Below are 23,129 nucleotides of genomic sequence, written 5' to 3'. Positions count from 1 at the left end.
TGGGGCCACATTTTAAAAAAATGCTTTACACCCAGCAGCTCCCACTGTAATACTTATGGCTAGATTTTCAAGAGAGCTCCACATGCAACATTCTGAACTCTGAAAATCTGGCCACTTGCTTTGACGCTGAATTCTTCTGAAAATCTGGTCCAGTGAGCCTAATGCAGTATTTCTTGCTCATACACACTTCTGTTAGCTTCCCGGGGAGCTCTGAGTAAGTAAGAAATGCAGGCTCAGACCTCAAAAGTAATTTATTCTGAATTTGCTGAAAAGCCTAGCTCAGTGAACCACCTCACAACATTCATACCTCTTGCTGGATGACACTCATTTTATTTTATTTTTTGGTTATCCACTGAGTAACAGCTGTTGCTCTTAAAGGCAACTTTTTCCAGTGGTTCCCCTTAGGCTAATCTACATTAAGAGTATTTTACAAGTATATAGGCATACTGATATACTATACCCATACAACATTACTGGTGTGAACATAGCTTACACCAGCAAAGCCGTGCTCTTATCAGTATATCTTATTCCACACACCCCATGCATACACCCCTAAGTGAAACAAGCTACACCAGTAAAAGTACAGGTTTGCCAGTATATGCTGTGTCTGTACTACTGGCTTTTTTTCAGCACATCTGTGTTGGTCAGGGATCTCACCTCTTCATATTCCTGACCAACATAGCTACACCAGCAGAAATCTGTAGACACAGCCAATTCTCTCAAGCTCTGAAATCTCCTAATATTAGATATATTAGGATACTAGTTATGTCAATTTCCAAAACCATATTTAATCTATGTCATACCTCTTTCCAGAACTGTCTTACTCTGGGGCCAAATAAAGGCATGTGTAACCAATTAGATTACCATTAGATCCTCTACTGTTCCAACAAGTATCATTCTCTTTTTTTTCCCATTCCTACTAGTGTATATTTATTCAAATAGAGATTTTTTTCCCTCAATAAGTTTGATCTTTGAATCACGCAGGGATTTAGTCATGTAAGTTACAAGTTATCAGTGTTGCATCCTCTGCTGTCAATATGCCACTCTGGGTATCTGCTCCAAGGCATTCTTCAGATCCTCTCTTAAACATTTTAAGGATATTAAGAGGAAAGTATATTGAAGACATGGAGGAGTCTTTGGCTACAGTAAAAATGTACTACAGATCAAAGAGATTATGGTTTGGCAGCATGCTATGCCCATTGTTTACAAATTTACTATTTAAATTACATTCATTTTTATCAAAATTCTTCTGGTCTATTTTGCTATTCTGAACATTGATGCTGATCTTAATTTCTATCATAATGGGTGAAGGAAGCTTCAATGGGACCTCAAGACTGGCCAATCTGATGGTATTAATGTCTCTGTTTTTGTTTTTTCAGTATCAAAAATATGTAGATGTATAATAAATTTTCAGGGTTTTTTGTTACTATAAGTAACTTTCTTATCTCTTATCTTCTGAAAGGGCTGTCTTTTAAAATGGCAGATTCAAAGAGCTAATGAACATGCTTGATTAACAATCTCTTTGGCACTGTTTTTCTGGAATAATGTATTTTGCATGCAATATTTTATAATACGTAGAGAGCAGTATTAAACCACACTAAAATCCAGTACCAAAATGGTCTGGTAACTCACGGGTGGCACAACTCAGGCCCCACTAGTTCACAAGTGAGTTCAAGCCAAGGGAGGAAAAAGCAGACGTGGAAATTTTTTAGAACTTGACAAATTAATCCTCAAGATACATCTGAGAGGTAGGTTCAGACATATTATTATGCTCAGTTTTACAAATAAGAAAACTGAAGCAGATGTTAAGGGTCTGATTTACAAAGGTACCGAGGAAAAAGATAAGATGTCCATATCTCTCACTATGATATTAGGAGATTAAAAAATAAATTAGTGCAATTCCCATGTCAATGGAAGACTCTTCTGACAAACGAGTCATCTATTTGGATGCTGGAACTGCCAAACCTGTGAACTGACAAGAAAGCTATTGTTTTTCTCATCCTAATAACATATTTTGACTGTTTTTTAGTGGGATGTTGTATTGCTTTGTTTGTTGATTTATTGGGCCACATTCATCCCTATCTTAACTCAGCTGAATCTGGTCTGTTACTTTACGGGAGCTCCCAGTGTGCCCCTTGCTAAATGCTAAATAAAGGTCATACAGTACTACAGAAACCCTACACAAAGTCCTGCAAACTCTGGCAAAAGACAATCGATCTGTAGGCATCGGCTATTCTGCTGTCTGGCCTTGTGTTCCTTTTCCAGACATTGAACTAGTACTTGTTATTCTTCAAATGTTGATGTGAATTGTTCAATGTTTGCCTGCTGCTGGGGGGTTTTCCTTTCAAATTAAATGTGATAAAAGTCACAGAGCTAAATATTAACTTGTTCTCCTGTCATTCATCTTCCAAAAAATCAGACAGCTAGTAAGTCAGGTTATTTAATAACATATTGGTATATTCTCCTCTTTCCTCCCTTCTCCTCTGCTTTAACATTTTTCACTTTAGGGCTTTCCCTCCATCATTTTCAAAGTCAACAGAGGGCTGCCAAACATGCAGCTTTTCCTAGTGCAAGTAGCTTACAATGAAGGAACTTTCCATGTGGCCATGTCCACAACTACAATCTTTAATCGTAACTGTGTAACTTAGAGGTACTGTCACCATAACTGGTTGATTGCAAGTAACACTGTTTAGCTTGTGTCCACACAGCAGCTTTTTCTGCCATCATGACATCTGTGTTTGTGTGGCCACACCTACCAGGCAGGTTACCTGAATCCATACAAGTGCATGCTGGAGAAATCTGTTCAGCTATCTTTTATTGCCTCAACAAAGAACAGAATGCCTAAAGGACATGCAGACAGATACAGGGAGCAAGGCATGCTGGGATGCCTTCCCTAGGAAGTAAGATCAATCACATTGGTTACACAAACACAGTTTGGGAGGCCTATCTCTACTGAAAAACGGAATAGGGTGCTGAACAGGTTACAAGAAGGCAACCAAGTGCCAGATATGCCTCTAGCAGGGAAAAAATACTGTTAACTGTCATGCTGATTAACATAGCTGGAAGTGTGGAGCTACAAACTGTCTTCAGAGCCAACCTTGCCAGTGACCAGTTACAGATTCAATTCAAAGTTGTAGTGTGAACAGACCTTTAATATGCTATGTGTCTTGATGGATTCTGTGCCATCAGAAGACGTTATCCATAATAACCAGGGATTGTACATTTTGACAAGATTTTGTGGGATATCTGATTGCATAGCTATGGGAAGAGGAAGGACTCAACTTAGTTACGGAGGCACAGTTGGGGTGTCCCACAGCAAAATATGTGCTCCCAACCAGTTACAGGAACTGAACATTGTTTGTAGCAGGGGATTTGCAAGCTTAAAATTCACCAGTTAGTAACAAATTATTAACAGTGTGATGAATGCAAATAAATAATGCCTTTAGCCACATGTGTCATTAACCAGTTAGTAACCTGACAGAAGGTTCCTGTGTGGGCAGGGCCAAAGATGCTGTTTCTTTGTAACCAACTTTCCATCTGTTTCTCAAATCCTGGACTGATTTATCTGTAGTCCAATTATGCTTAGACAGAGCTACATACAATGTTAAGGCTGCAATTTTGCCCTGGGCTCTAGGTCTACCGAGGATGCTAAATAACACTGGACTACTAAGAATTATTTTGTTGCTCTTTCTGATCTTCGTTAATACTTCAAAGCAATGACAACTCATTAACTGCAAGGCAACAGTAATTCAAATCTGTCTTTGAAAAGAAGTCCAGGAGGAGCACAAGAGAGAAAGGATGGAAAGTTTTAAAAAAACTTTTTGAGGAAATTCAAGCAAGAGAAATTCCGAATTTTCTAATCTGAGGAAAAAAGAAAATGTTTGACCCATTTTAAATGTTTTCTCCCACATGCACGGGTTTACAGTTTGTACATTATATCACAAAATGATATTAAAAAAATCACAATCACATTTCTCTGTGTTAAAACAGCAAATATTTCGACTGGCTGAGGTAAGTGCTATTTGCTGTCTGTTTTACATGTGACATATGTTTTATACAACTTGAAAATTTAAATTTATGAAACATACTGAAAAGCCAGCAAGGCTTCTGGGAAAGATGATCTAGCTTCTTTAAACTGTCCAACCTGATTCCCTTTTTTCTTCTTCTTTCCCATATTTTATGCCACATGTGTTCTGGAATTTAAGACATATCTAAGAAAAACAAACAAGCGAAATTAATGATCTGTATAACTTCACATTCTTACCTGGCTGTGGCACCTGCAACAAACAGCTCTGAAAAAGTAGATGTTTTATCAGCAAAAAGAGAAATAGTGAAATAATATTATATCACAGGCTAAAACAAATCACTTTTCCAAAAATCTTTTCAATTTCAGATAGGTTATTTTTTCAAAAACCTAATATTAAAAAGTTACTTAGTGAGGTAAAACAGTAGTTTAGAAAACAAATTTCCTTACCTATGTTTACAAATAGCAGCATGGTCTGAAGTAAACTGATGAAATTCAATAAGGACAAAAGCAAAGTACTCCACTTAGGAAGGAACAATCAATCGCGCACATACAAAATGGGAATTGACTGCCTAGGAAGGAGTACTGCAGAAAGGGATCTGAGGGTTATAGTGGATCACAAGCGAAATATGAGTCAACAGTATAACAATGCTGCAAAAAAAGCAAACATCATTCTGGGATGTATTAGCAGGAGTGTTGTAAGCAAGACATGAGACATAACTCTTCTGCTCAACTCCATGCTGATAAGGCCTGAACTGGAGTATTGTGTCCATTTTTGGGAGCACATTTCAGGAAAGATGTGGACAGATTGGACAGAGTCCAGAGGAGAGAAACAAAAATGATTAAAGGTCTAGAAAACATGACTTATGAGGAAAGATTGAAAAAAATGGGTTTGTTTAGTCTGAAGAAGAGAAGACTGAAGGGGGACATGATAACAGTTTTAAAGTACATTACAAGGAGGAGGGTGAAAAATTGTTCTCATTAGCGTCTGAGGATAGGACAAGAAGCAATGGGCTTAAATTGCAGCAAGGGAGGCTTAGGCTGGACATTAGGAAAAACTTCCTGTCAGGGTAGTTAAGCACTGGAACAAATTGCCTAGGAAGGTTGTGGAATCTCCATGATTAGAAGTTTTTAAGAACAGGTTAGACAAACAACTGTCAGGAATGGTCTCATTGTTATGTAGTCTTGTCTTGAGTGCAGGGAACTGAACTAGATGACCTCTCGAGGTCACTTCCAGTCCTACACTTCTATGATTGTGTGATTAAATATCTAATATACTTTTTTTTATTGTTTATGCTTCTCACACACACATACTTTTTGCATTTATTTCAACTTGGACAATGAAAATTAGCCCATTTCACCTTATTTTTCTATTCGGTTTCACTGTCAGAATCTCACATTCTAGTCCAATATTTTAGGATTTGAGTTTCAAACACTGCAAAAAAATGTGTAATGTTGACTGGAAATTTTAAACAATAATTATATAAAAACATTTCTATTGATTTTAGGTTTTGAAAAATCCTGCTTTAATAAAGTTTAAATTTAGGACCTCAGTTCAGTCATAGAATCCTGAAAAAGTAGGGCTCAAAGGAACTTCAAGAGGTCATTAAGTCAAAACCATACAGAAGGGCTTACAAGACTGGGCCACAGTCCCATTAGTAAATAAAGGCCAAATCCCACAAATATATACTACTGCTAGTGCTTCATAACGTGAGTGGTTGCATTGACTTAAACAGAACAAATTATGGTAGTAAGCACTAGACCCAATTGTAAATGCTTTCAGGATCAGGCCTTTCATGCTAGTGGGGAGCTATGGCCGCCAATTCAAGAAAACGCATAAGCTCATGGTAAAGTCCATGCCTTCTCAGGAAGGCACTTAAGTACATGCTTACGTTCTAGTGACATACTTTAGTGCTGGCCTGAACTGGTAATTGCAACTAGTAATGGCATTTCTTAGTATTGGAATTATTTCATTCACACAAATCCAACCAGCAGTTGTTTATTTTCTAGCCATTTTTCTTCTGTTTCAGGTTCCTTTTTATCAGGCCATCTCTAGTTCACTTCTTAGTATGCATCTCTCTTCCCCTTCCTTATATTCTTCTAGAACTATGAATGTTTGCTGTATCTCTGACCTGGGTTTTGATTGTCAGAGCTGGGAATAAAACTGCTTTCTGAAGGGATATGCATGTCAACAGTAATCCCTGCGTGTATTGTCTTGCAACGCCAACCTCAGGAATAAAGTGACAGCGATTCGGTTGACAGGCTGATAGCATACATATATGAAAAACAAATCACAAGGAAAGGACATCTATAAAGTTTCTTCAATATTACATTTCAGCTGTATTTCCATTTTAATATGAAATTGCCCAGCTGCTTGAGTTCCAAACGTTAATTAGCACCAAAAAAAACTTTAACAAAGGTTGCTACTAGTCAGTGCTAGTCCACAGAACTAATGCCATTACACACAGCAGGCTAGATTCTTTGGTCCTGCAGTGGACATAGCTCTGCCGGACCCAAAGGGTAGGACAGGTGGCTTAAGCATCAGGGCTTCTCTAACCCAGCTCCTTAGATACAGCCTTAACTCTGAGTCACAACCACCACCTCCACAATAGGACAGGCTGTTTCCTATTAAAATTAACACATACATAAATTGTTGTGAAGCAGCACAGCATACCCAACACAAGTCCATTAAAACAAGGAAATGAACTTAAGCCACCTAATTCTAGACACTGTCTAGTCTTCCACCCGTAGGTCCCAAGCTTACTATTACTACAAAGACAATATACCACAGACCATGCAACCCGCCAGTCTACACCTCAGCTTTTGTAAGATTATTTTTCCCCCAATATGAGTGGTTATTGTTTGGCATAGTAGTTGGTTCCGCTGGTAGAAGGTAGATTGGTAAAGGGCAAGTGCACAAGGGCAGTTTAAAGAGAGTGATAGAAGGCTGGCAATCCTAGAGAGGCAGATTTAGGGTTGGACAAGTCAATGGGACCTAGGAACCTATCATTTATGCCTTTGAAAAATCTCCTCCTTGATGTTTTATTCAAAGGCATCTTCATGACTCTGAGTAAGCTGCATATAGAAAATCTACCTGCACTGAAGGACTGAGTCAATTTTGCTGGTTATGATTATGTGGTTCTAGGAAAGGCCTGATTGTTTCAAATCCAATGCTTAGACCAGGCAGCCACCCATCCCCATCCCCAGCTAATTTTTTAACAGTGACAGCTAATTCTTATCATAAGAGTCTAGTCCTGGAAACTTCAAACTCCCAGCAGGGACACATGACCTGGCCTGGGATCCTCACGGCCATATGCTGTGTAGACCTATCCAAAGGGGCCCAGATCAACACTTTCATGTCTGCATCACAGTAGTACACATTTGCATTATGGAACCACATTGTGATGTGTCTGCTGCAGCATCATAACATCTGCCGTACATGAAGAAACCACCATGCCCCAGGAACCCATTTGGGTATAAGGCCTTGATCAGCAGACCTGTCCTTAGTATGCCTACAGCCCCCCTGTAATTACTTGTTAAGTTCATTTTTATTGATCAAATTCAATGCTGGTCACAGGCAGAGATTTAAAAAACAGAGAGATGGGTGGGTGCTGATTTTAAGGCTGGAATTTTCCAAGGGGCTTAACTGAGTTAGATGCTCAAATCCTACTGAAATTCAATGGGAAGTGGGTGCCTGACTCTTAGGCTTCTCTGGAACTTGAAGCCCAAGCATATGGGTGCACAACCTGTTCTGAAATGCAGGCAAGATCAAGTTAGGTTCTGGGCATCCTCATTTCACAATACAGAATCAAAGGGGAGAAAAAATAACCACCCACCTGTACCTCCGCCATCACTGCTGTCACCCACCCGCACCCCGACCGCTGTCACCAACACCCACGTACATCCCCACCATCACTGCTTTCACCCCCCCCACCACGACCACTGTCACCAACACCCACCTGCACCCCCGCCATCACTGCTCTCACCCCCCGCACCCCGACGACTGTCACCAGCACCCACCTCCACCCCCACCATCACTGCTGTCACCCCTCCCGCACCTCCGCCACTGTCACCAACACCCACCAGCACCCCCGCCATCACTGCTGTCACCCCCCCGCACCTCCGCCACTGTCACCAACACCCACCCGCACCCCCACCATCACTGCTGTCACCCATCTGGACACCCACCACTGTCACCAACACCCACCTGCACCTCTGCCATCACTGCTGTGACACACCCACACCCCGACCACTGTCACCAACACCCACGTACATCCCCGCCATCACTGCTGGTACCCACCTGCACCCCGACCACTGTCACCAGCACCCACCCGCACCCCGACCATCATTGCTGTCACCCATCTGGACACCCGCCACTGTCACCAACACGCACCTGTACCTCCGCCATCACTGCTGTCACCCCCCCGCACCCCGACCACTGTCACCAACACCCACCTGCACCCCCGCCATCACTGCTGTCACCCCCCCGCACCCCCGCCAGTGTCACCAACACCCACCCGCACCCCCGCCATCACTGCTGTCACCCCCCCGCACCCCCGCCAGTGTCACCAACACCCACCCGCACCCCCGCCATCACTGCTGTCACCCATCTGGACACCCACCACTGTCACCAACACCCACCTGCACCTCTGCCATCACTGCTGTGACACACCCACACCCCGACCACTGTCACCAACACCCACGTACATCCCGGCCATCACTGCTGGTACCCACCTGCACCCCGACCACTGTCACCAACACCCACCCGCACCCCGACCATCACTGCTGTCACCCATCTGGACACCCGCCACTGTCACCAACACGCACCTGTACCTCCGCCATCACTGCTGTCACCCCCCCGCACCCCGACCACTGTCACCAACACCCACCTGCACCCCCGCCATCACTGCTGTCACCCCCCCGCACCCCCGCCAGTGTCACCAACACCCACCCGCACCCCCGCCATCACTGCTGTCACCCCCCCCGCACCCCGACCACTGTCACCAACACCCACCTGCACCCCCGCCATCACTGCTGTCACCCCCCCGCACCCCCGCCAGTGTCACCAACACCCACCTGCACCCCCGCCATCACTGCTCTCACCCCCCCGCACCTCCGCCACTGTCACCAACACCCACCCGCACCCCCGCCATCACTGCTCTCACCCCCCCCGCACCCCGACCACTGTCACCAACACCCACCTGCACCCCCGCCATCACTGCTGTCACCCCCCCGCACCCCCGCCAGTGTCACCAACACCCACCTGCACCCCCACCATCACTGCTCTCACCCCCCCGCACCCCCGCCAGTGTCACCAATACCCACCCGCACCCCCGCCATCACTGCTGTCACCCCCCCGCACCCCCGCCAGTGTCACCAACACCCACCCGCACCCCCGCCATCACTGCTGTCACCCCCCCCGCACCCCGACCACTGTAACCAACACCCACCTGCACCCCCGCCATCACTGCTCTCAACCCCCCGCACCTCCGCCACTGTCACCAACACCCACCCGCACCCCCGCCATCACTGCTGTCACCCCCCCCGCACCCCGACCACTGTCACCAACACCCACCTGCACCCCCCCATCACTGCTGTCACCCCCCCCGCACCCCCGCCAGTGTCACCAACACCCACCTGCACCCCCACCATCACTGCTCTCACCCCCCCACACCCCCGCCAGTGTCACCAACACCCCCCCGCACCCCCGCCATCACCCCCCCGCACCCCGACCACTGTCACCAACACCCACCCGCACCCCCGCCATCACTGCTGTCACCCCCCCGCACCCCGACCACTGTCACCAACACCCACCTGCACCCCCGCCATCACTGCTGTCACCCCCCTGCACCCCCGCCAGTGTCACCAACACCCACCTGCACCCCCGCCATCACTGCTCTCACCCCCCCGCACCTCCGCCACTGTCACCAACACCCACCTGCACCCCCACCATCACTGCTCTCACCCCCCCGCACCCCCACCAGTGTCACCAATACCCACCCGCACCCCCGCCATCACTGCTGTCACCCCCCCGCACCCCCGCCAGTGTCACCAACACCCACCCGCACCCCCGCCATCACTGCTCTCACCCCCCCGCACCTCCGCCACTGTCACCAACACCCACCCGCACCCCCGCCATCACTGCTGTCACCCCCCCGCACCCCCGCCAGTGTCACCAACACCCACCTGCACCCCCGCCATCACTGCTGTCATCCCCCCGCACCCCGACCACTGTCACCAACACCCACCTGCACCCCCGCCATCACTGCTCTCACCCCCCCGCACCCCCGACAGTGTCACCAACACCCCCCCGCACCCCCGCCATCACTGCTCTCACCCCCCCGCACCCCCGACAGTGTCACCAACACCCACCCGCACCCCCGCCATCACTGCTCTCACCCCCCCGCACCCCGACCACTGTCACCAACACCCACCTGCACCCCCCCATCACTGCTCTCACCCCCCCGCACCCCCGCCAGTGTCACCAACACCCACCCGCACCCCCCCATCACTGCTGTCACCCCCCCGCACCCCGACCACTGTCACCAACACCCCCCCGCACCCCCGCCATCACTGCTCTCACCCCCCCGCACCCCCGCCAGTGTCACCAACACCCACCCGCACCCCCGCCATCACTGCTCTCACCCCCCCGCACCCCGACCACTGTCACCAACACCCACCTGCACCCCCGCCATCACTGCTCTCACCCCCCCGCACCCCGACCACTGTCACCAACACCCACCTGCACCCCCCCATCACTGCTCTCACCCCCCCGCACCCCCGCCAGTGTCACCAACACCCACCCGCACCCCCCCATCACTGCTGTCACCCCCCCGCACCCCGACCACTGTCACCAACACCCCCCCGCACCCCCGCCATCACTGCTCTCACCCCCCCGCACCCCCGCCAGTGTCACCAACACCCACCCGCACCCCCGCCATCACTGCTCTCACCCCCCCGCACCCCGACCACTGTCACCAACACCCACCTGCACCCCCGCCATCACTGCTCTCACCCCCCCGCACCCCGACCACTGTCACCAACACCCACCTGCACCCCCGCCATCACTGCTCTCACCCCCCCCGCACCCCCACCACAGTCACCAACACCCACCTGCACCCCCCCATCACTGCTCTCACCCCCCCGCACCCCCGCCAGTGTCACCAACACCCACCCGCACCCCCCCATCACTGCTGTCACCCCCCCGCACCCCGACCACTGTCACCAACACCCCCCCGCACCCCCGCCATCACTGCTCTCACCCCCCCGCACCCCCGCCAGTGTCACCAACACCCACCCGCACCCCCGCCATCACTGCTCTCACCCCCCCGCACCCCGACCACTGTCACCAACACCCACCTGCACCCCCGCCATCACTGCTCTCACCCCCCCGCACCCCGACCACTGTCACCAACACCCACCTGCACCCCCGCCATCACTGCTCTCACCCCCCCCGCACCCCGACCACTGTCACCAACACCCACCCGCACCCCCGCCATCACTGCTCTCACCCCCCCGCACCCCCGCCAGTGTCACCAACACCCACCCGCACCCCCGCCATCACTGCTGTCACCCCCCCGCACCCCGACCACTGTCACCAACACCCACCTGCACCCCCGCCATCACTGCTCTCACCCCCCCCGCACCCCGACCACTGTCACCAACACCCACCTGCACCCCCGCCATCACTGCTCTCACCCCCCCGCACCCCGACCACTGTCACCAACACCCACCTGCACCCCCGCCATCACTGCTCTCACCCCCCCCGCACCCCCGCCATCACTGCTCTCACCCCCCCCCCCCCCGACCAGTGTCACCAACACCCACCCGCACCCCCCCCGCCATCACTGCTGTCACCCCCCCGCACCCCCGCCGTTGTCACCAACACCCACCCGCACCCCCGCCATCACTGCTCTCCCCCACCGCACCCGACCACTGTCACAACACCCACCTGCACCCCCGCCATCATGCTCTCACCCCCCCGCACCCCGACCACGTCACCAACCACCCACTGCAACCCCCGCCATCACTGCTCTCACCCCCCCCACCCCGACCACTGTCACCACACCCACCCGCACCCCGCCCATCACTGCTCTCACCCCCCCGCACCCCCGCCAGTTGTCACCACCCCACCGCCACCCCCGCCATCATGCTGTCACCCCCCCGCACCCCGCCAATGTCACCAACACCTCACCCCGCCACACGTCTACCCCCCCCGCACCCGACCACTGTCACCAACACCCACCTGCACCCCCGCCATCACTGCTCTCACCCCCCGCAACCCGACCACTGTCACCAACACCCACCTGCACCCCCGCCATCACTGCTCTCACCCCACCCGCACCCCGACCACTGTCACCAACACCCCCCGCACCCCCCCCTCACTGCTCTCACCCCCCCCCCCCCCCCGCCCCTGTCACCAACACCCACCCGCACCCCCGCCATCACTGCTCTCACCCCCCCGCACCCCGACCACTGTCACCAACACCCACCTGCACCCCCGACCACTGTCACCAACACCCACCCGCACCCCCGCCATCACTGCTCTCACCCCCCCCGCACCCCGACCACTGTCACCAACACCCAACTGCACCCCCCCATCACTGCTCTCACCCCCCGCAACCCCGCCAGTGTCACCAACACCCACCTGCACCCCCCCATCACTGCTGTCACCCCCCCGCACCCCGACCACTGTCACCAACACCCCCCCGCACCCCCGCCATCACTGCTCTCACCCCCCCGCACCCCCGCCAGTGTCACCAACACCCACCCGCACCCCCCATCACTGCTGTCACCCCCCCGCACCCCGACCACTGTCACCAACACCCCCCCCGCACCCCGCCATCACTGCTCTCACCCCCCCGCACCCCCGCCAGTGTCACCAACACCCACCCGCACCCCCGCCATCACTGCTCTCACCCCCCCGCACCCCGACCACTGTCACCAACACCCACCTGCACCCCCGCCATCACTGCTCTCACCCCCCCGCACCCCGACCACTGTCACCAACACCCACCTGCACCCCCGCCATCACTGCTCTCACCCCCCCCGCACCCCGACCACTGTCACCAACACCCACCTGCACCCCCCCATCACTGCTCGCACCCCCCGCACCCCCGACACGTGTCACCAACACCCCCCCGCACCCCCCCATCACTGCTGTCACCCCCCCGCACCCCGACCACTGTCACCAACACCCCCCTGCACCCCCGCCATCACTGCTCTCACCCCCCCGCACCCCCGCCAGTGTCACCAACACCCACCCGCACCCCCGCCATCACTGCTCTCACCCCCCCCGCACCCCGACCACTGTCACCAACACCCACCTGCACCCCCGCCATCACTGCTCTCACCCCCCGCACCCCGACCACTGTCACCAACACCCACCTGCACCCCCGCCATCACTGCTCTCACCCCCCCCGCACCCCGACCACTGTCACCAACACCCACCCGCACCCCCGCCATCACTGCTCTCACCCCCCCCGCACCCCCGCCAGTGTCACCAACACCCACCCGCACCCCCCGCCATCACTGCTGTCACCCCCCCCGCACCCCGACCACTGTCACCAACACCCACCTGCACCCCCGCCATCACTGCTCTCACTCCCCCCGCACCCCGACCACTGTCACCAACACCCACCTGCACCCCCGCCATCACTGCTCTCTCACCCCCCCCGCACCCCGACCACTGTCACCAACACCCCCCCGCACCCCCGCCATCACTGCTCTCACCCCCCCGCACCCCCGCCAGTGTCACCAACACCCACCCGCACCCCGCCATCATGCTCTCACCCCCCCGCACCCCGACCACTGTCACCACACCACCTGCACCCCGCCATCACTGCTCTCACCCCCCCGCACCGACCACTGTCACCAACACCCACCTGCACCCCCCCATCACTGCTCTCACCCCCGCACCCCGCCAGTGTCACCAACACCCACCCGCACCCCCCCCATCACTGCTGCACCCCCCGCACCCCGACCACTGTCACCAACACCCCCCGCACCCCGCCATCACTGCTCTCACCCCCCCGCACCCCCGCCAGTGTCACCAACACCCACCCGCACCCCCCCATCACTGCTGTCACCCCCCGCACCCCGACCACTGTCACCAACACCCCCCCGCACCCCGCCATCACTGCTCTCACCCCCCCGCACCCCCGCCAGTGTCACCAACACCCACCCGCACCCCCGCCATCACTGCTCTCACCCCCCCGCACCCCGACCACTGTCACCAACACCACCTGCACCCCGCCATCACTGCTCTCACCCCCCCGCACCCCGACCACTGTCACCAACACCCACCTGCACCCCCCCATCACTGCTCTCACCCCCCCGCACCCCCGCCAGTGTCACCAACACCCACCTGCACCCCCCCATCACTGCTCTCACCCCCCCGCACCCCCGCCAGTGTCACCAACACCCACCCGCACCCCCCCATCACTGCTGTCACCCCCCCGCACCCCGACCACTGTCACCAACACCCCCCCGCACCCCCGCCATCACTGCTCTCACCCCCCGCACCCCCGCCAGTGTCACCAACACCCACCCGCACCCCCGCCATCACTGCTCTCACCCCCCCGCACCCCGACCACTGTCACCAACACCCACCTGCACCCCCGCCATCACTGCTCTCACCCCCCCGCACCCCGACCACTGTCACCAACACCCACCTGCACCCCCGCCATCACTGCTCTCACCCCCCCCGCACCCCGACCACTGTCACCAACACCCACCCGCACCCCCGCCATCACTGCTCTCACCCCCCCGCACCCCCGCCAGTGTCACCAACACCCACCCGCACCCCCGCCATCACTGCTGTCACCCCCCCGCACCCCGACCACTGTCACCAACACCCACCTGCACCCCCCGCCATCACTGCTCTCACCCCCCCCGCACCCCGACCACTGTCACCAACACCCACCTGCACCCCCGCCATCACTGCTCTCACCCCCCCCGCACCCCGACCACTGTCACCAACACCCCCCCGCACCCCCGCCATCACTGCTCTCACCCCCCCGCACCCCCGCCAGTGTCACCAACACCCACCCCGCACCCCCGCCATCACTGCTCTCACCCCCCCCGCACCCCGACCACTGTCACCAACACCCACCTGCACCCCCGCCATCACTGCTCTCACCCCCCCGCACCCCGACCACTGTCACCAACACCCACCTGCACCCCCCCCATCACTGCTCTCACCCCCCCGCACCCCCGCCAGTGTCACCAACACCCACCCGCACCCCCCCATCACTGCTGTCACCCCCCGCACCCCGACCACTGTCACCAACACCCCCCCGCACCCCCGCCATCACTGCTCTCACCCCCCCGCACCCCCGCCAGTGTCACCAACACCCACCCGCACCCCCCCATCACTGCTGTCACCCCCCCCGCACCCCGACCACTGTCACCAACACCCCCCCGCACCCCCGCCATCACTGCTCTCACCCCCCCGCACCCCCCGCCAGTGTCACCAACACCCACCCGCACCCCCGCCATCACTGCTCTCACCCCCCCCGCACCCCGACCACTGTCACCAACACCCACCTGCACCCCCGCCATCACTGCTCTCACCCCCCCGCACCCCGACCACTGTCACCAACACCCACCTGCACCCCCGCCATCACTGCTCTCACCCCCCCCGCACCCCGACCACTGTCACCAACACCCACCTGCACCCCCCCATCACTGCTCTCACCCCCCCGCACCCCCGCCAGTGTCACCAACACCCACCCGCACCCCCCCATCACTGCTGTCACCCCCCCGCACCCCGACCACTGTCACCAACACCCCCCGCACCCCCGCCATCACTGCTCTCACCCCCCCCGCACCCCCGCCAGTGTCACCAACACCCACCCGCACCCCCGCCATCACTGCTCTCACCCCCCCGCACCCCGACCACTGTCACCAACACCCACCTGCACCCCCGCCATCACTGCTCTCACCCCCCCGCACCCCGACCACTGTCACCAACACCCACCTGCACCCCCGCCATCACTGCTCTCACCCCCCCCGCACCCCGACCACTGTCACCAACACCCACCCGCACCCCCGCCATCACTGCTCTCACCCCCCGCACCCCCGCCAGTGTCACCAACACCCACCCGCACCCCCGCCATCACTGCTGTCACCCCCCCGCACCCCGACCACTGTCACCAACACCCACCCGCACCCCCGCCATCACTGCTCTCACCCCCCCGCACCCCCGCCAGTGTCACCAACACCCACCCGCACCCCCCCATCACTGCTGTCACCCCCCCGCACCCCGACCACTGTCACCAACACCCCCCCGCACCCCCGCCATCACTGCTCTCACCCCCCCGCACCCCGACCACTGTCACCAACACCCACCTGCACCCCCGCCATCACTGCTCTCACCCCCCCGCACCCCGACCACTGTCACCAACACCCACCTGCACCCCCGCCATCACTGCTCTCACCCCCCCCGCACCCCGACCACTGTCACCAACACCCACCCGCACCCCCGCCATCACTGCTCTCACCCCCCCGCACCCCCGCCAGTGTCACCAACACCCACCCGCACCCCCGCCATCACTGCTGTCACCCCCCCGCACCCCGACCACTGTCACCAACACCCACCTGCACCCCCGCCATCACTGCTCTCACCCCCCCGCACCCCGACCACTGTCACCAACACCCACCTGCACCCCCGCCATCACTGCTCTCACCCCCCCCCGCACCCCGACCACTGTCACCAACACCCCCCCGCACCCCCGCCATCACTGCTCTCACCCCCCCGCACCCCCGCCAGTGTCACCAACACCCACCCGCACCCCCGCCATCACTGCTCTCACCCCCCCCGCACCCCGACCACTGTCACCAACACCCACCTGCACCCCCGCCATCACTGCTCTCACCCCCCCGCACCCCGACCACTGTCACCAACACCCACCTGCACCCCCCCATCACTGCTCTCACCCCCCCGCACCCCCGCCAGTGTCACCAACACCCACCCGCACCCCCCCATCACTGCTGTCACCCCCCCGCACCCCGACCACTGTCACCAACACCCCCCCGCACCCCCGCCATCACTGCTCTCACCCCCCCGCACCCCCGCCAGTGTCACCAACACCCACCCGCACCCCCCCATCACTGCTGTCACCCCCCCGCACCCCGACCACTGTCACCAACACCCCCCCGCACCCCCGCCATCACTGCTCTCACCCCCCCGCACCCCCGCCAGTGTCACCAACACCCACCCGCACCCCCGCCATCACTGCTCTCACCCCCCCGCACCCCGACCACTGTCACCAACACCCACCTGCACCCCCGCCATCACTGCTCTCACCCCCCCGCACCCCGACCACTGTCACCAACACCCACCTGCACCCCCGCCATCACTGCTCTCACCCCCCCCGCACCCCGACCACTGTCACCAACACCCACCTGCACCCCCCCATCACTGCTCTCACCCCCCCGCACCCCCGCCAGTGTCACCAACACCCACCCGCACCCCCCCATCACTGCTGTCACCCCCCCGCACCCCGACCACTGTCACCAACACCCCCCCCGCACCCCCGCCATCACTGCTCTCACCCCCCCGCACCCCCGCCAGTGTCACCAACACCCACCCGCACCCCCGCCATCACTGCTCTCACCCCCCCGCACCCCGACCACTGTCACCAACACCCACCTGCACCCCCGCCATCACTGCTCTCACCCCCCCGCACCCCGACCACTGTCACCAACACCCACCTGCACCCCCCCATCACTGCTCTCACCCCCCCGCACCCCCGCCAGTGTCACCAACACCCACCCGCACCCCCCCCATCACTGCTGTCACCCCCCCGCACCCCGACCACTGTCACCAACACCCCCCCGCACCCCCGCCATCACTGCTCTCACCCCCCCGCACCCCCGCCAGTGTCACCAACACCCACCCGCACCCCGCCATCACTGCTCTCACCCCCCCGCACCCCGACCACTGTCACCAACACCCACCTGCACCCCCGCCATCACTGCTCTCACCCCCCCCGCACCCCGACCACTGTCACCAACACCCACCCGCACCCCCGCCATCACTGCTCTCACCCCCCCGCACCCCGCCAGTGTCACCAACACCCACCCGCACCCCCGCCATCACTGCTGTCACCCCCCCGCACCCCGACCACTGTCACCAACACCCACCCGCACCCCCGCCATCACTGCTCTCACCCCCCCGCACCCCCGCCAGTGTCACCAACACCCACCCGCACCCCCCCATCACTGCTCTCACCCCCCCGCACCCCGACCACTGTCACCAACACCCACCTGCACCCCCGCCATCACTGCTCTCACCCCCCCCCGCACCCCGACCACTGTCACCAACACCCACCTGCACCCCCCCATCACTGCTCTCACCCCCCCGCACCCCCGCCAGTGTCACCAACACCCACCCGCACCCCCCCATCACTGCTGTCACCCCCCCGCACCCCGACCACTGTCACCAACACCCCCCCCGCACCCCCGCCATCACTGCTCTCACCCCCCCGCACCCCGACCACTGTCACCAACACCCCCCCCACCCCCCCATCACTGCTCTCACCCCCCCCGCACCCTGGCGGCCGCTGCCACCCTGGCTCTCCCCTGACCCTCCAACTCCCTCCCCCGCCCGGCCCCACGGGACCCCTTCGCCCCCCGCCCAAGCTGCCGCGGCCCAGGCGGACGGCGGGGCAGCTACCCGGACCTGGGCGGCTGGGGCGCCCCCGCTTCCCGCGCTCCGCGGCCGGCCTCGCTCGGGCTCCTCTTCCCAAACTTCCCCCGTCGCTGAGGCAACCCGGGCCCCCTCCCGCTGCCCGCCCCTTGCGGCGGCGCCGCTGGTTTGTGAGCGTTCCGGCAGCGCCCCCTGGTGGGCCCGTGCGGGAGCCGCAACCTTCCGCGGAACCCGGGGGGGGGACCATCCCCCCCCCCCACTTCGAGTCGTCCGGCTCGGGGGAGCTCTGCAGGAGCCCGCCCCTCCGCCCTGCAGAGCTATCTGCCTGGCTGTGCAGGGAGCATGCATCTCCCCCAATCCCTACCTCCCTGCCTGCTCCCCCCCCGGTGCCACCCCGGAGGCAGCAGGGTCGGGGCCAAGCGCAAGCACCTGCCAAAATGTCTTTCAGACTCTTCTGTGATTTGCTGAAGGTCAGCAACCGAAAGGGCCACCGAGGCCTCTCAGGAGGTAAGAACTGTCCCCCTCGGTGGAAATTCACAGATTCTCATGAGGAATTGGTGAGGGTGAGGGAAGACCTGACCCAACTCTTGTGCCAGTATTGCTGCCTTGGAAGTTACTGTTATTTGTATTGTCGCCGTCCCTAGTCGCCCCTGGGCACAAAGCAGGTTCCCACTGTCTTTACTGCGGGACAAACACAGAACAAAAAAGACAGTCCCTGCCCCAAAGAGCTTCTACTCTGTGTTTGTACACTCTTTAGCACAATGGCGGCCTGTTCTCAGCTGGCCCTTAGCCACTACTGTAACCAACATTACTAATAATATAATACATACGAGATGAAACACAAAATGAACAAATAGTAAAGTCGAATGACAAATATTTAGACAAGTAAAGGCCTGGTTTCAGCAAGAGATAATTCTACTTTTATACCTACATAGATGATAGATGCTGGTAGCACTTTTCAGTCCAAATGATCCCAAAGTGCTTTACAAACTCTCTGTGGAGTCACGCTAACAAATTAACAGATTACAAAGTCAGGAGGGTTTTGTGATCATCTAGTCTGCCCTCCTGTATAAGACAGGCCATAGGGCTGCCCTGAATTAATTTCTGTTTGAACTAGAGCAAATCTATGACAAAAACATCCAGTCATGATAGAAAATCCACCACATCATAATCCTTGTATGCAGCATATTTGTAGCTGTGTTGGTCTCAGGATATTAGAGAGACAAGGTGGACGAGGTAATATCTTTTTTTGGACTTCTGTTGGTGAGGGAGACAAGCTTTTGAGCCAAAACAGCTCTTCTTCAGTTCTGGGAAAAGAACTCCCAGCATTACAGTAAGATGCCAGGTGGAACAGATTGTTTAGCCTAAGTCATTGGCACATATTTTAAGGGACCATTCAAGATACAGAGTGGCCCGTTAATATTTCTGCAGTCATAGAACAGAAAGAGGAGATAGTAGGTTATAGATTGTAGTAATAAGCCATAAATTCAGTGTCTCTGTTCAGTGCATTTTGTTTGGTATCTAGCAGAGTAATTAATTTAGGCTTCCAGGCTCACCTTTGGAAAGTGTTGTGTAGGTTTCCTTTGGGCATGTCTACACTACAAAATTATGTCAACCTAAATTACATTGGCATATAGACGCCCCAGTAATTAAATCGCTTTTACATGTCCACTCTATGCTTCTTGTGTCAGCAGTGCATGTCCTCACCAGGAGCATTTGCACCAATTGTATTGTCAGTGTGGGGCATTGTGGGACAGCTTCTCAAAGCCTGTAACATTGGTGTGAGGTATGCGGTGTCTACACTGACACTGCGTTGACCTAACTACATCGACATTCATCTATCTATGCCTCACGTGGAGATGGAGTTATTAAGTCAGTGTAAGGGGGCAGTTATGTTGGCATGTGCGAAATTTTATTGTAGACATTTACACAGTTAGGTCAACATAAATTGCCTTGCATCAACCTACCTCTGTAGTATAGACCAGGCCCTAAGGATGAGGGCTGAAAGATCAGATATAGAGTGATCGTTTTGTGAAAAGTGTTTACACACACAGGTGACGGGGTGTTTTTGTCTACAAACTCATTCCTCACGAGCCCATCACACAGGGACATGCTTCCCAAGATATACAAACAAGGGAACCCAGGCAGACCCATCATATCTGGCCACAGCACTCTTACGGAAGGACTATGGGGACTCATAGAAACCATTCTCAAACCACTCACCACACAAAGGGCCAGCTTCCTCCAGGACACAAATGACTTCCTCCACAAATCCACGATATTAACAACTTCCCTCAGAACACCATCCTCGCCACCATGGATGTCACTTCCCTAGACACCAACAGCCCTCATAATGACGACATAGCTGCCTGCCTCAAATATCCACCCTAAACACGTTGCCAAACTCGTCCATTTCATCCTCACCCATAACAATTTACATTCAACAACAAACACTTTGTCCAAACCATGGGAACAGCCATGGATACTAGGATGGCTCCCCAATATGCCAACCTCTTTATGGGCCACCTTGAAGAAGAATTTCTGAACAAATGCACCAAAAAACCAATCATATACCTGAGATACATCAATGATTTTTTCATTCTCTGGACAGACAGATTAAACTCCCTCATAGAGTTCCACCACAACTTCAATAATCACCACCCATTCATTAAACTCTCTCTGCAACACTCCCACACGAGCCTGAACTTCCTAGACACCACAGTCAGCTTCAACAGTAAAACCTTACAGACAGCCATATACAAGAAACACATGGATCACTACACCTACCTTCACAGATCCAGTAACCATCCCAAACACATCAAGAAATCTGTTATCGACAGCCAGGCGCTCAGATACCACAGAATATGCTCTAAGGAGAAAGTCCAGGATATACAACTTAACACATTCAAAACCACCTTCACCAAACAAAGACACTCTACCAGAGAAATAGATCACATAATGGAATGGGCCACCAAAATAACCCAATAGAACCTGCTTCAATACATAAATAAAACCTCCTTCAACCACACACCTCTAGTTGTAATCTACCAACTCACATTGGGACCGAAACAGGGTATCAAACAACTACAACCCATACTCAATGGGAACCCCATTCTGAAATAAATCTTTCCTGAATCCCCACTTTTGACCTTCAAACAACCCCCCAACCTCATCATCAGAAGCAAGCTTCTCACTGACTGGGACACACAAACTCAAAGCAGCATCAGACCCTACCAGAACAAGAGATGCAAAACTTGCAGACATCTCTCCACTGCTACAAAGATCAACACCCCCTACAACACACCTTTTAAGATCCATTGATCCTACATATGCCTATCACAACATGTGAACATGTGGTGTATCCCATCTAGTGCACTAAATGCCCCAATAACAATTATGTGGGTGAAACCAGACCATCACTATGCTATTGAATGAACTTAGTCTCTAAGGTGCCACAAGGACTCCACGTTATTTTTGCTGATACAGACTCACACGGCTACCACACTGAAACCTGTCACACAGGAAAATGACAAAAGACAAAAACACCCCTATCATTGGTTTCAGAGTAGCAGCCGTGTTAGTCTGTATTCGCAAAAAGAAAAGGAGTACTTGTGGCACCTTAGAGACTAACAAATTTATTAGAGCATAAGCTTTCGTGAGCTACAGCTCACTTCATCGGATGCATCCGATGAAGTGAGCTGTAGCTCACGAAAGCTTATGCTCTAATAAATTTGTTAGTCTCTAAGGTGCCACAAGTACTCCTTTTCTTTTCACCCCTATCATTGTGAACACTTTTCACAAAGTCATAGGTGCTGGAACTGGGAGTGCTGCCGCACCTCCTGGCTTGAAGGGATTTCCATTATATAAAGGGTTTACAGTGTGGTTCAATGGCTGTCAGCACCCCCACTATAAAAATTGTTCCAGCACCCCTGAAAGCAATCACTCTATATCTGACCTTTCAGTCCTCATCCTCAAATGAAACCTGCACACCACTTTCAAAAGGTGAGCTGGGAAACTTAAATTAATTACTGTGCTAGGCTAAACAGAAACACTGGATTTATTGTTTATTACAAAAATCTGTAAGCCCCTCTTTTTGTCCTATGACTGTAGAGGTGTTAACAGGTCACTCTACCTTGAATGTTCCCTTACAATATGTGCTAATTACTTATGCTAAACAATCTGTTCCATCTTGCATTTTGCTGTGACACTGGAACTTCTTTTACCAGACATGAAGAAGAGCTCTGTGTGGCTTGAAAGCTCGTCTCCCTCACCACCAGAAGTTAGTCCAATAAAAGATATTATCTCACCCACCTTTTCTCACCACAACTCTTGATAAGTTGTTCCAACGGTTAATTATCCTCACTGTTATAAACTTACCCTTATTTCCAGTTTGAATTTGTTTAGCTTCAACTTCCAGCCATTGGAATTAACCATTCTCTTCTAGACTGAAGA

At 54.9% G+C, this 23,129-nt stretch overlaps 1 protein-coding gene across 3 annotated transcripts in view; it reads right to left on the bottom strand.

Annotated features, from left to right (window-relative positions):
• Positions 1-18,850, bottom strand: part of CCDC83 (coiled-coil domain containing 83) — a 51,816-nt gene extending 32,966 nt beyond the window's left edge. For 2 of the 3 annotated variants that reach the window (XM_038387677.2, XM_038387682.2), the window contains exons 1-2: positions 18,711-18,850; positions 4,089-4,211 (exon numbers count right to left, since the gene is read on the bottom strand). In XM_038387677.2, coding sequence (XP_038243605.1) covers positions 4,089-4,174 — 86 coding nt within the window. In that variant the 5' untranslated portion in view covers positions 4,175-4,211; positions 18,711-18,850. Of the gene's footprint in view, positions 1-4,088; positions 4,212-18,704 lie in introns of all 3 variants that reach the window. The other variant, XM_038387680.2, reaches the window with a different exon arrangement.
• Positions 18,851-23,129: the final 4,279 nt, after the last annotated feature.

This window comes from Dermochelys coriacea, chromosome 1, assembly GCF_009764565.3.
Source record: "Dermochelys coriacea isolate rDerCor1 chromosome 1, rDerCor1.pri.v4, whole genome shotgun sequence".
In the NCBI taxonomy this organism is placed as follows: Eukaryota; Metazoa; Chordata; order Testudines; family Dermochelyidae; genus Dermochelys; species Dermochelys coriacea.
This window is presented reverse-complemented; position numbering and strand designations above follow the sequence as displayed.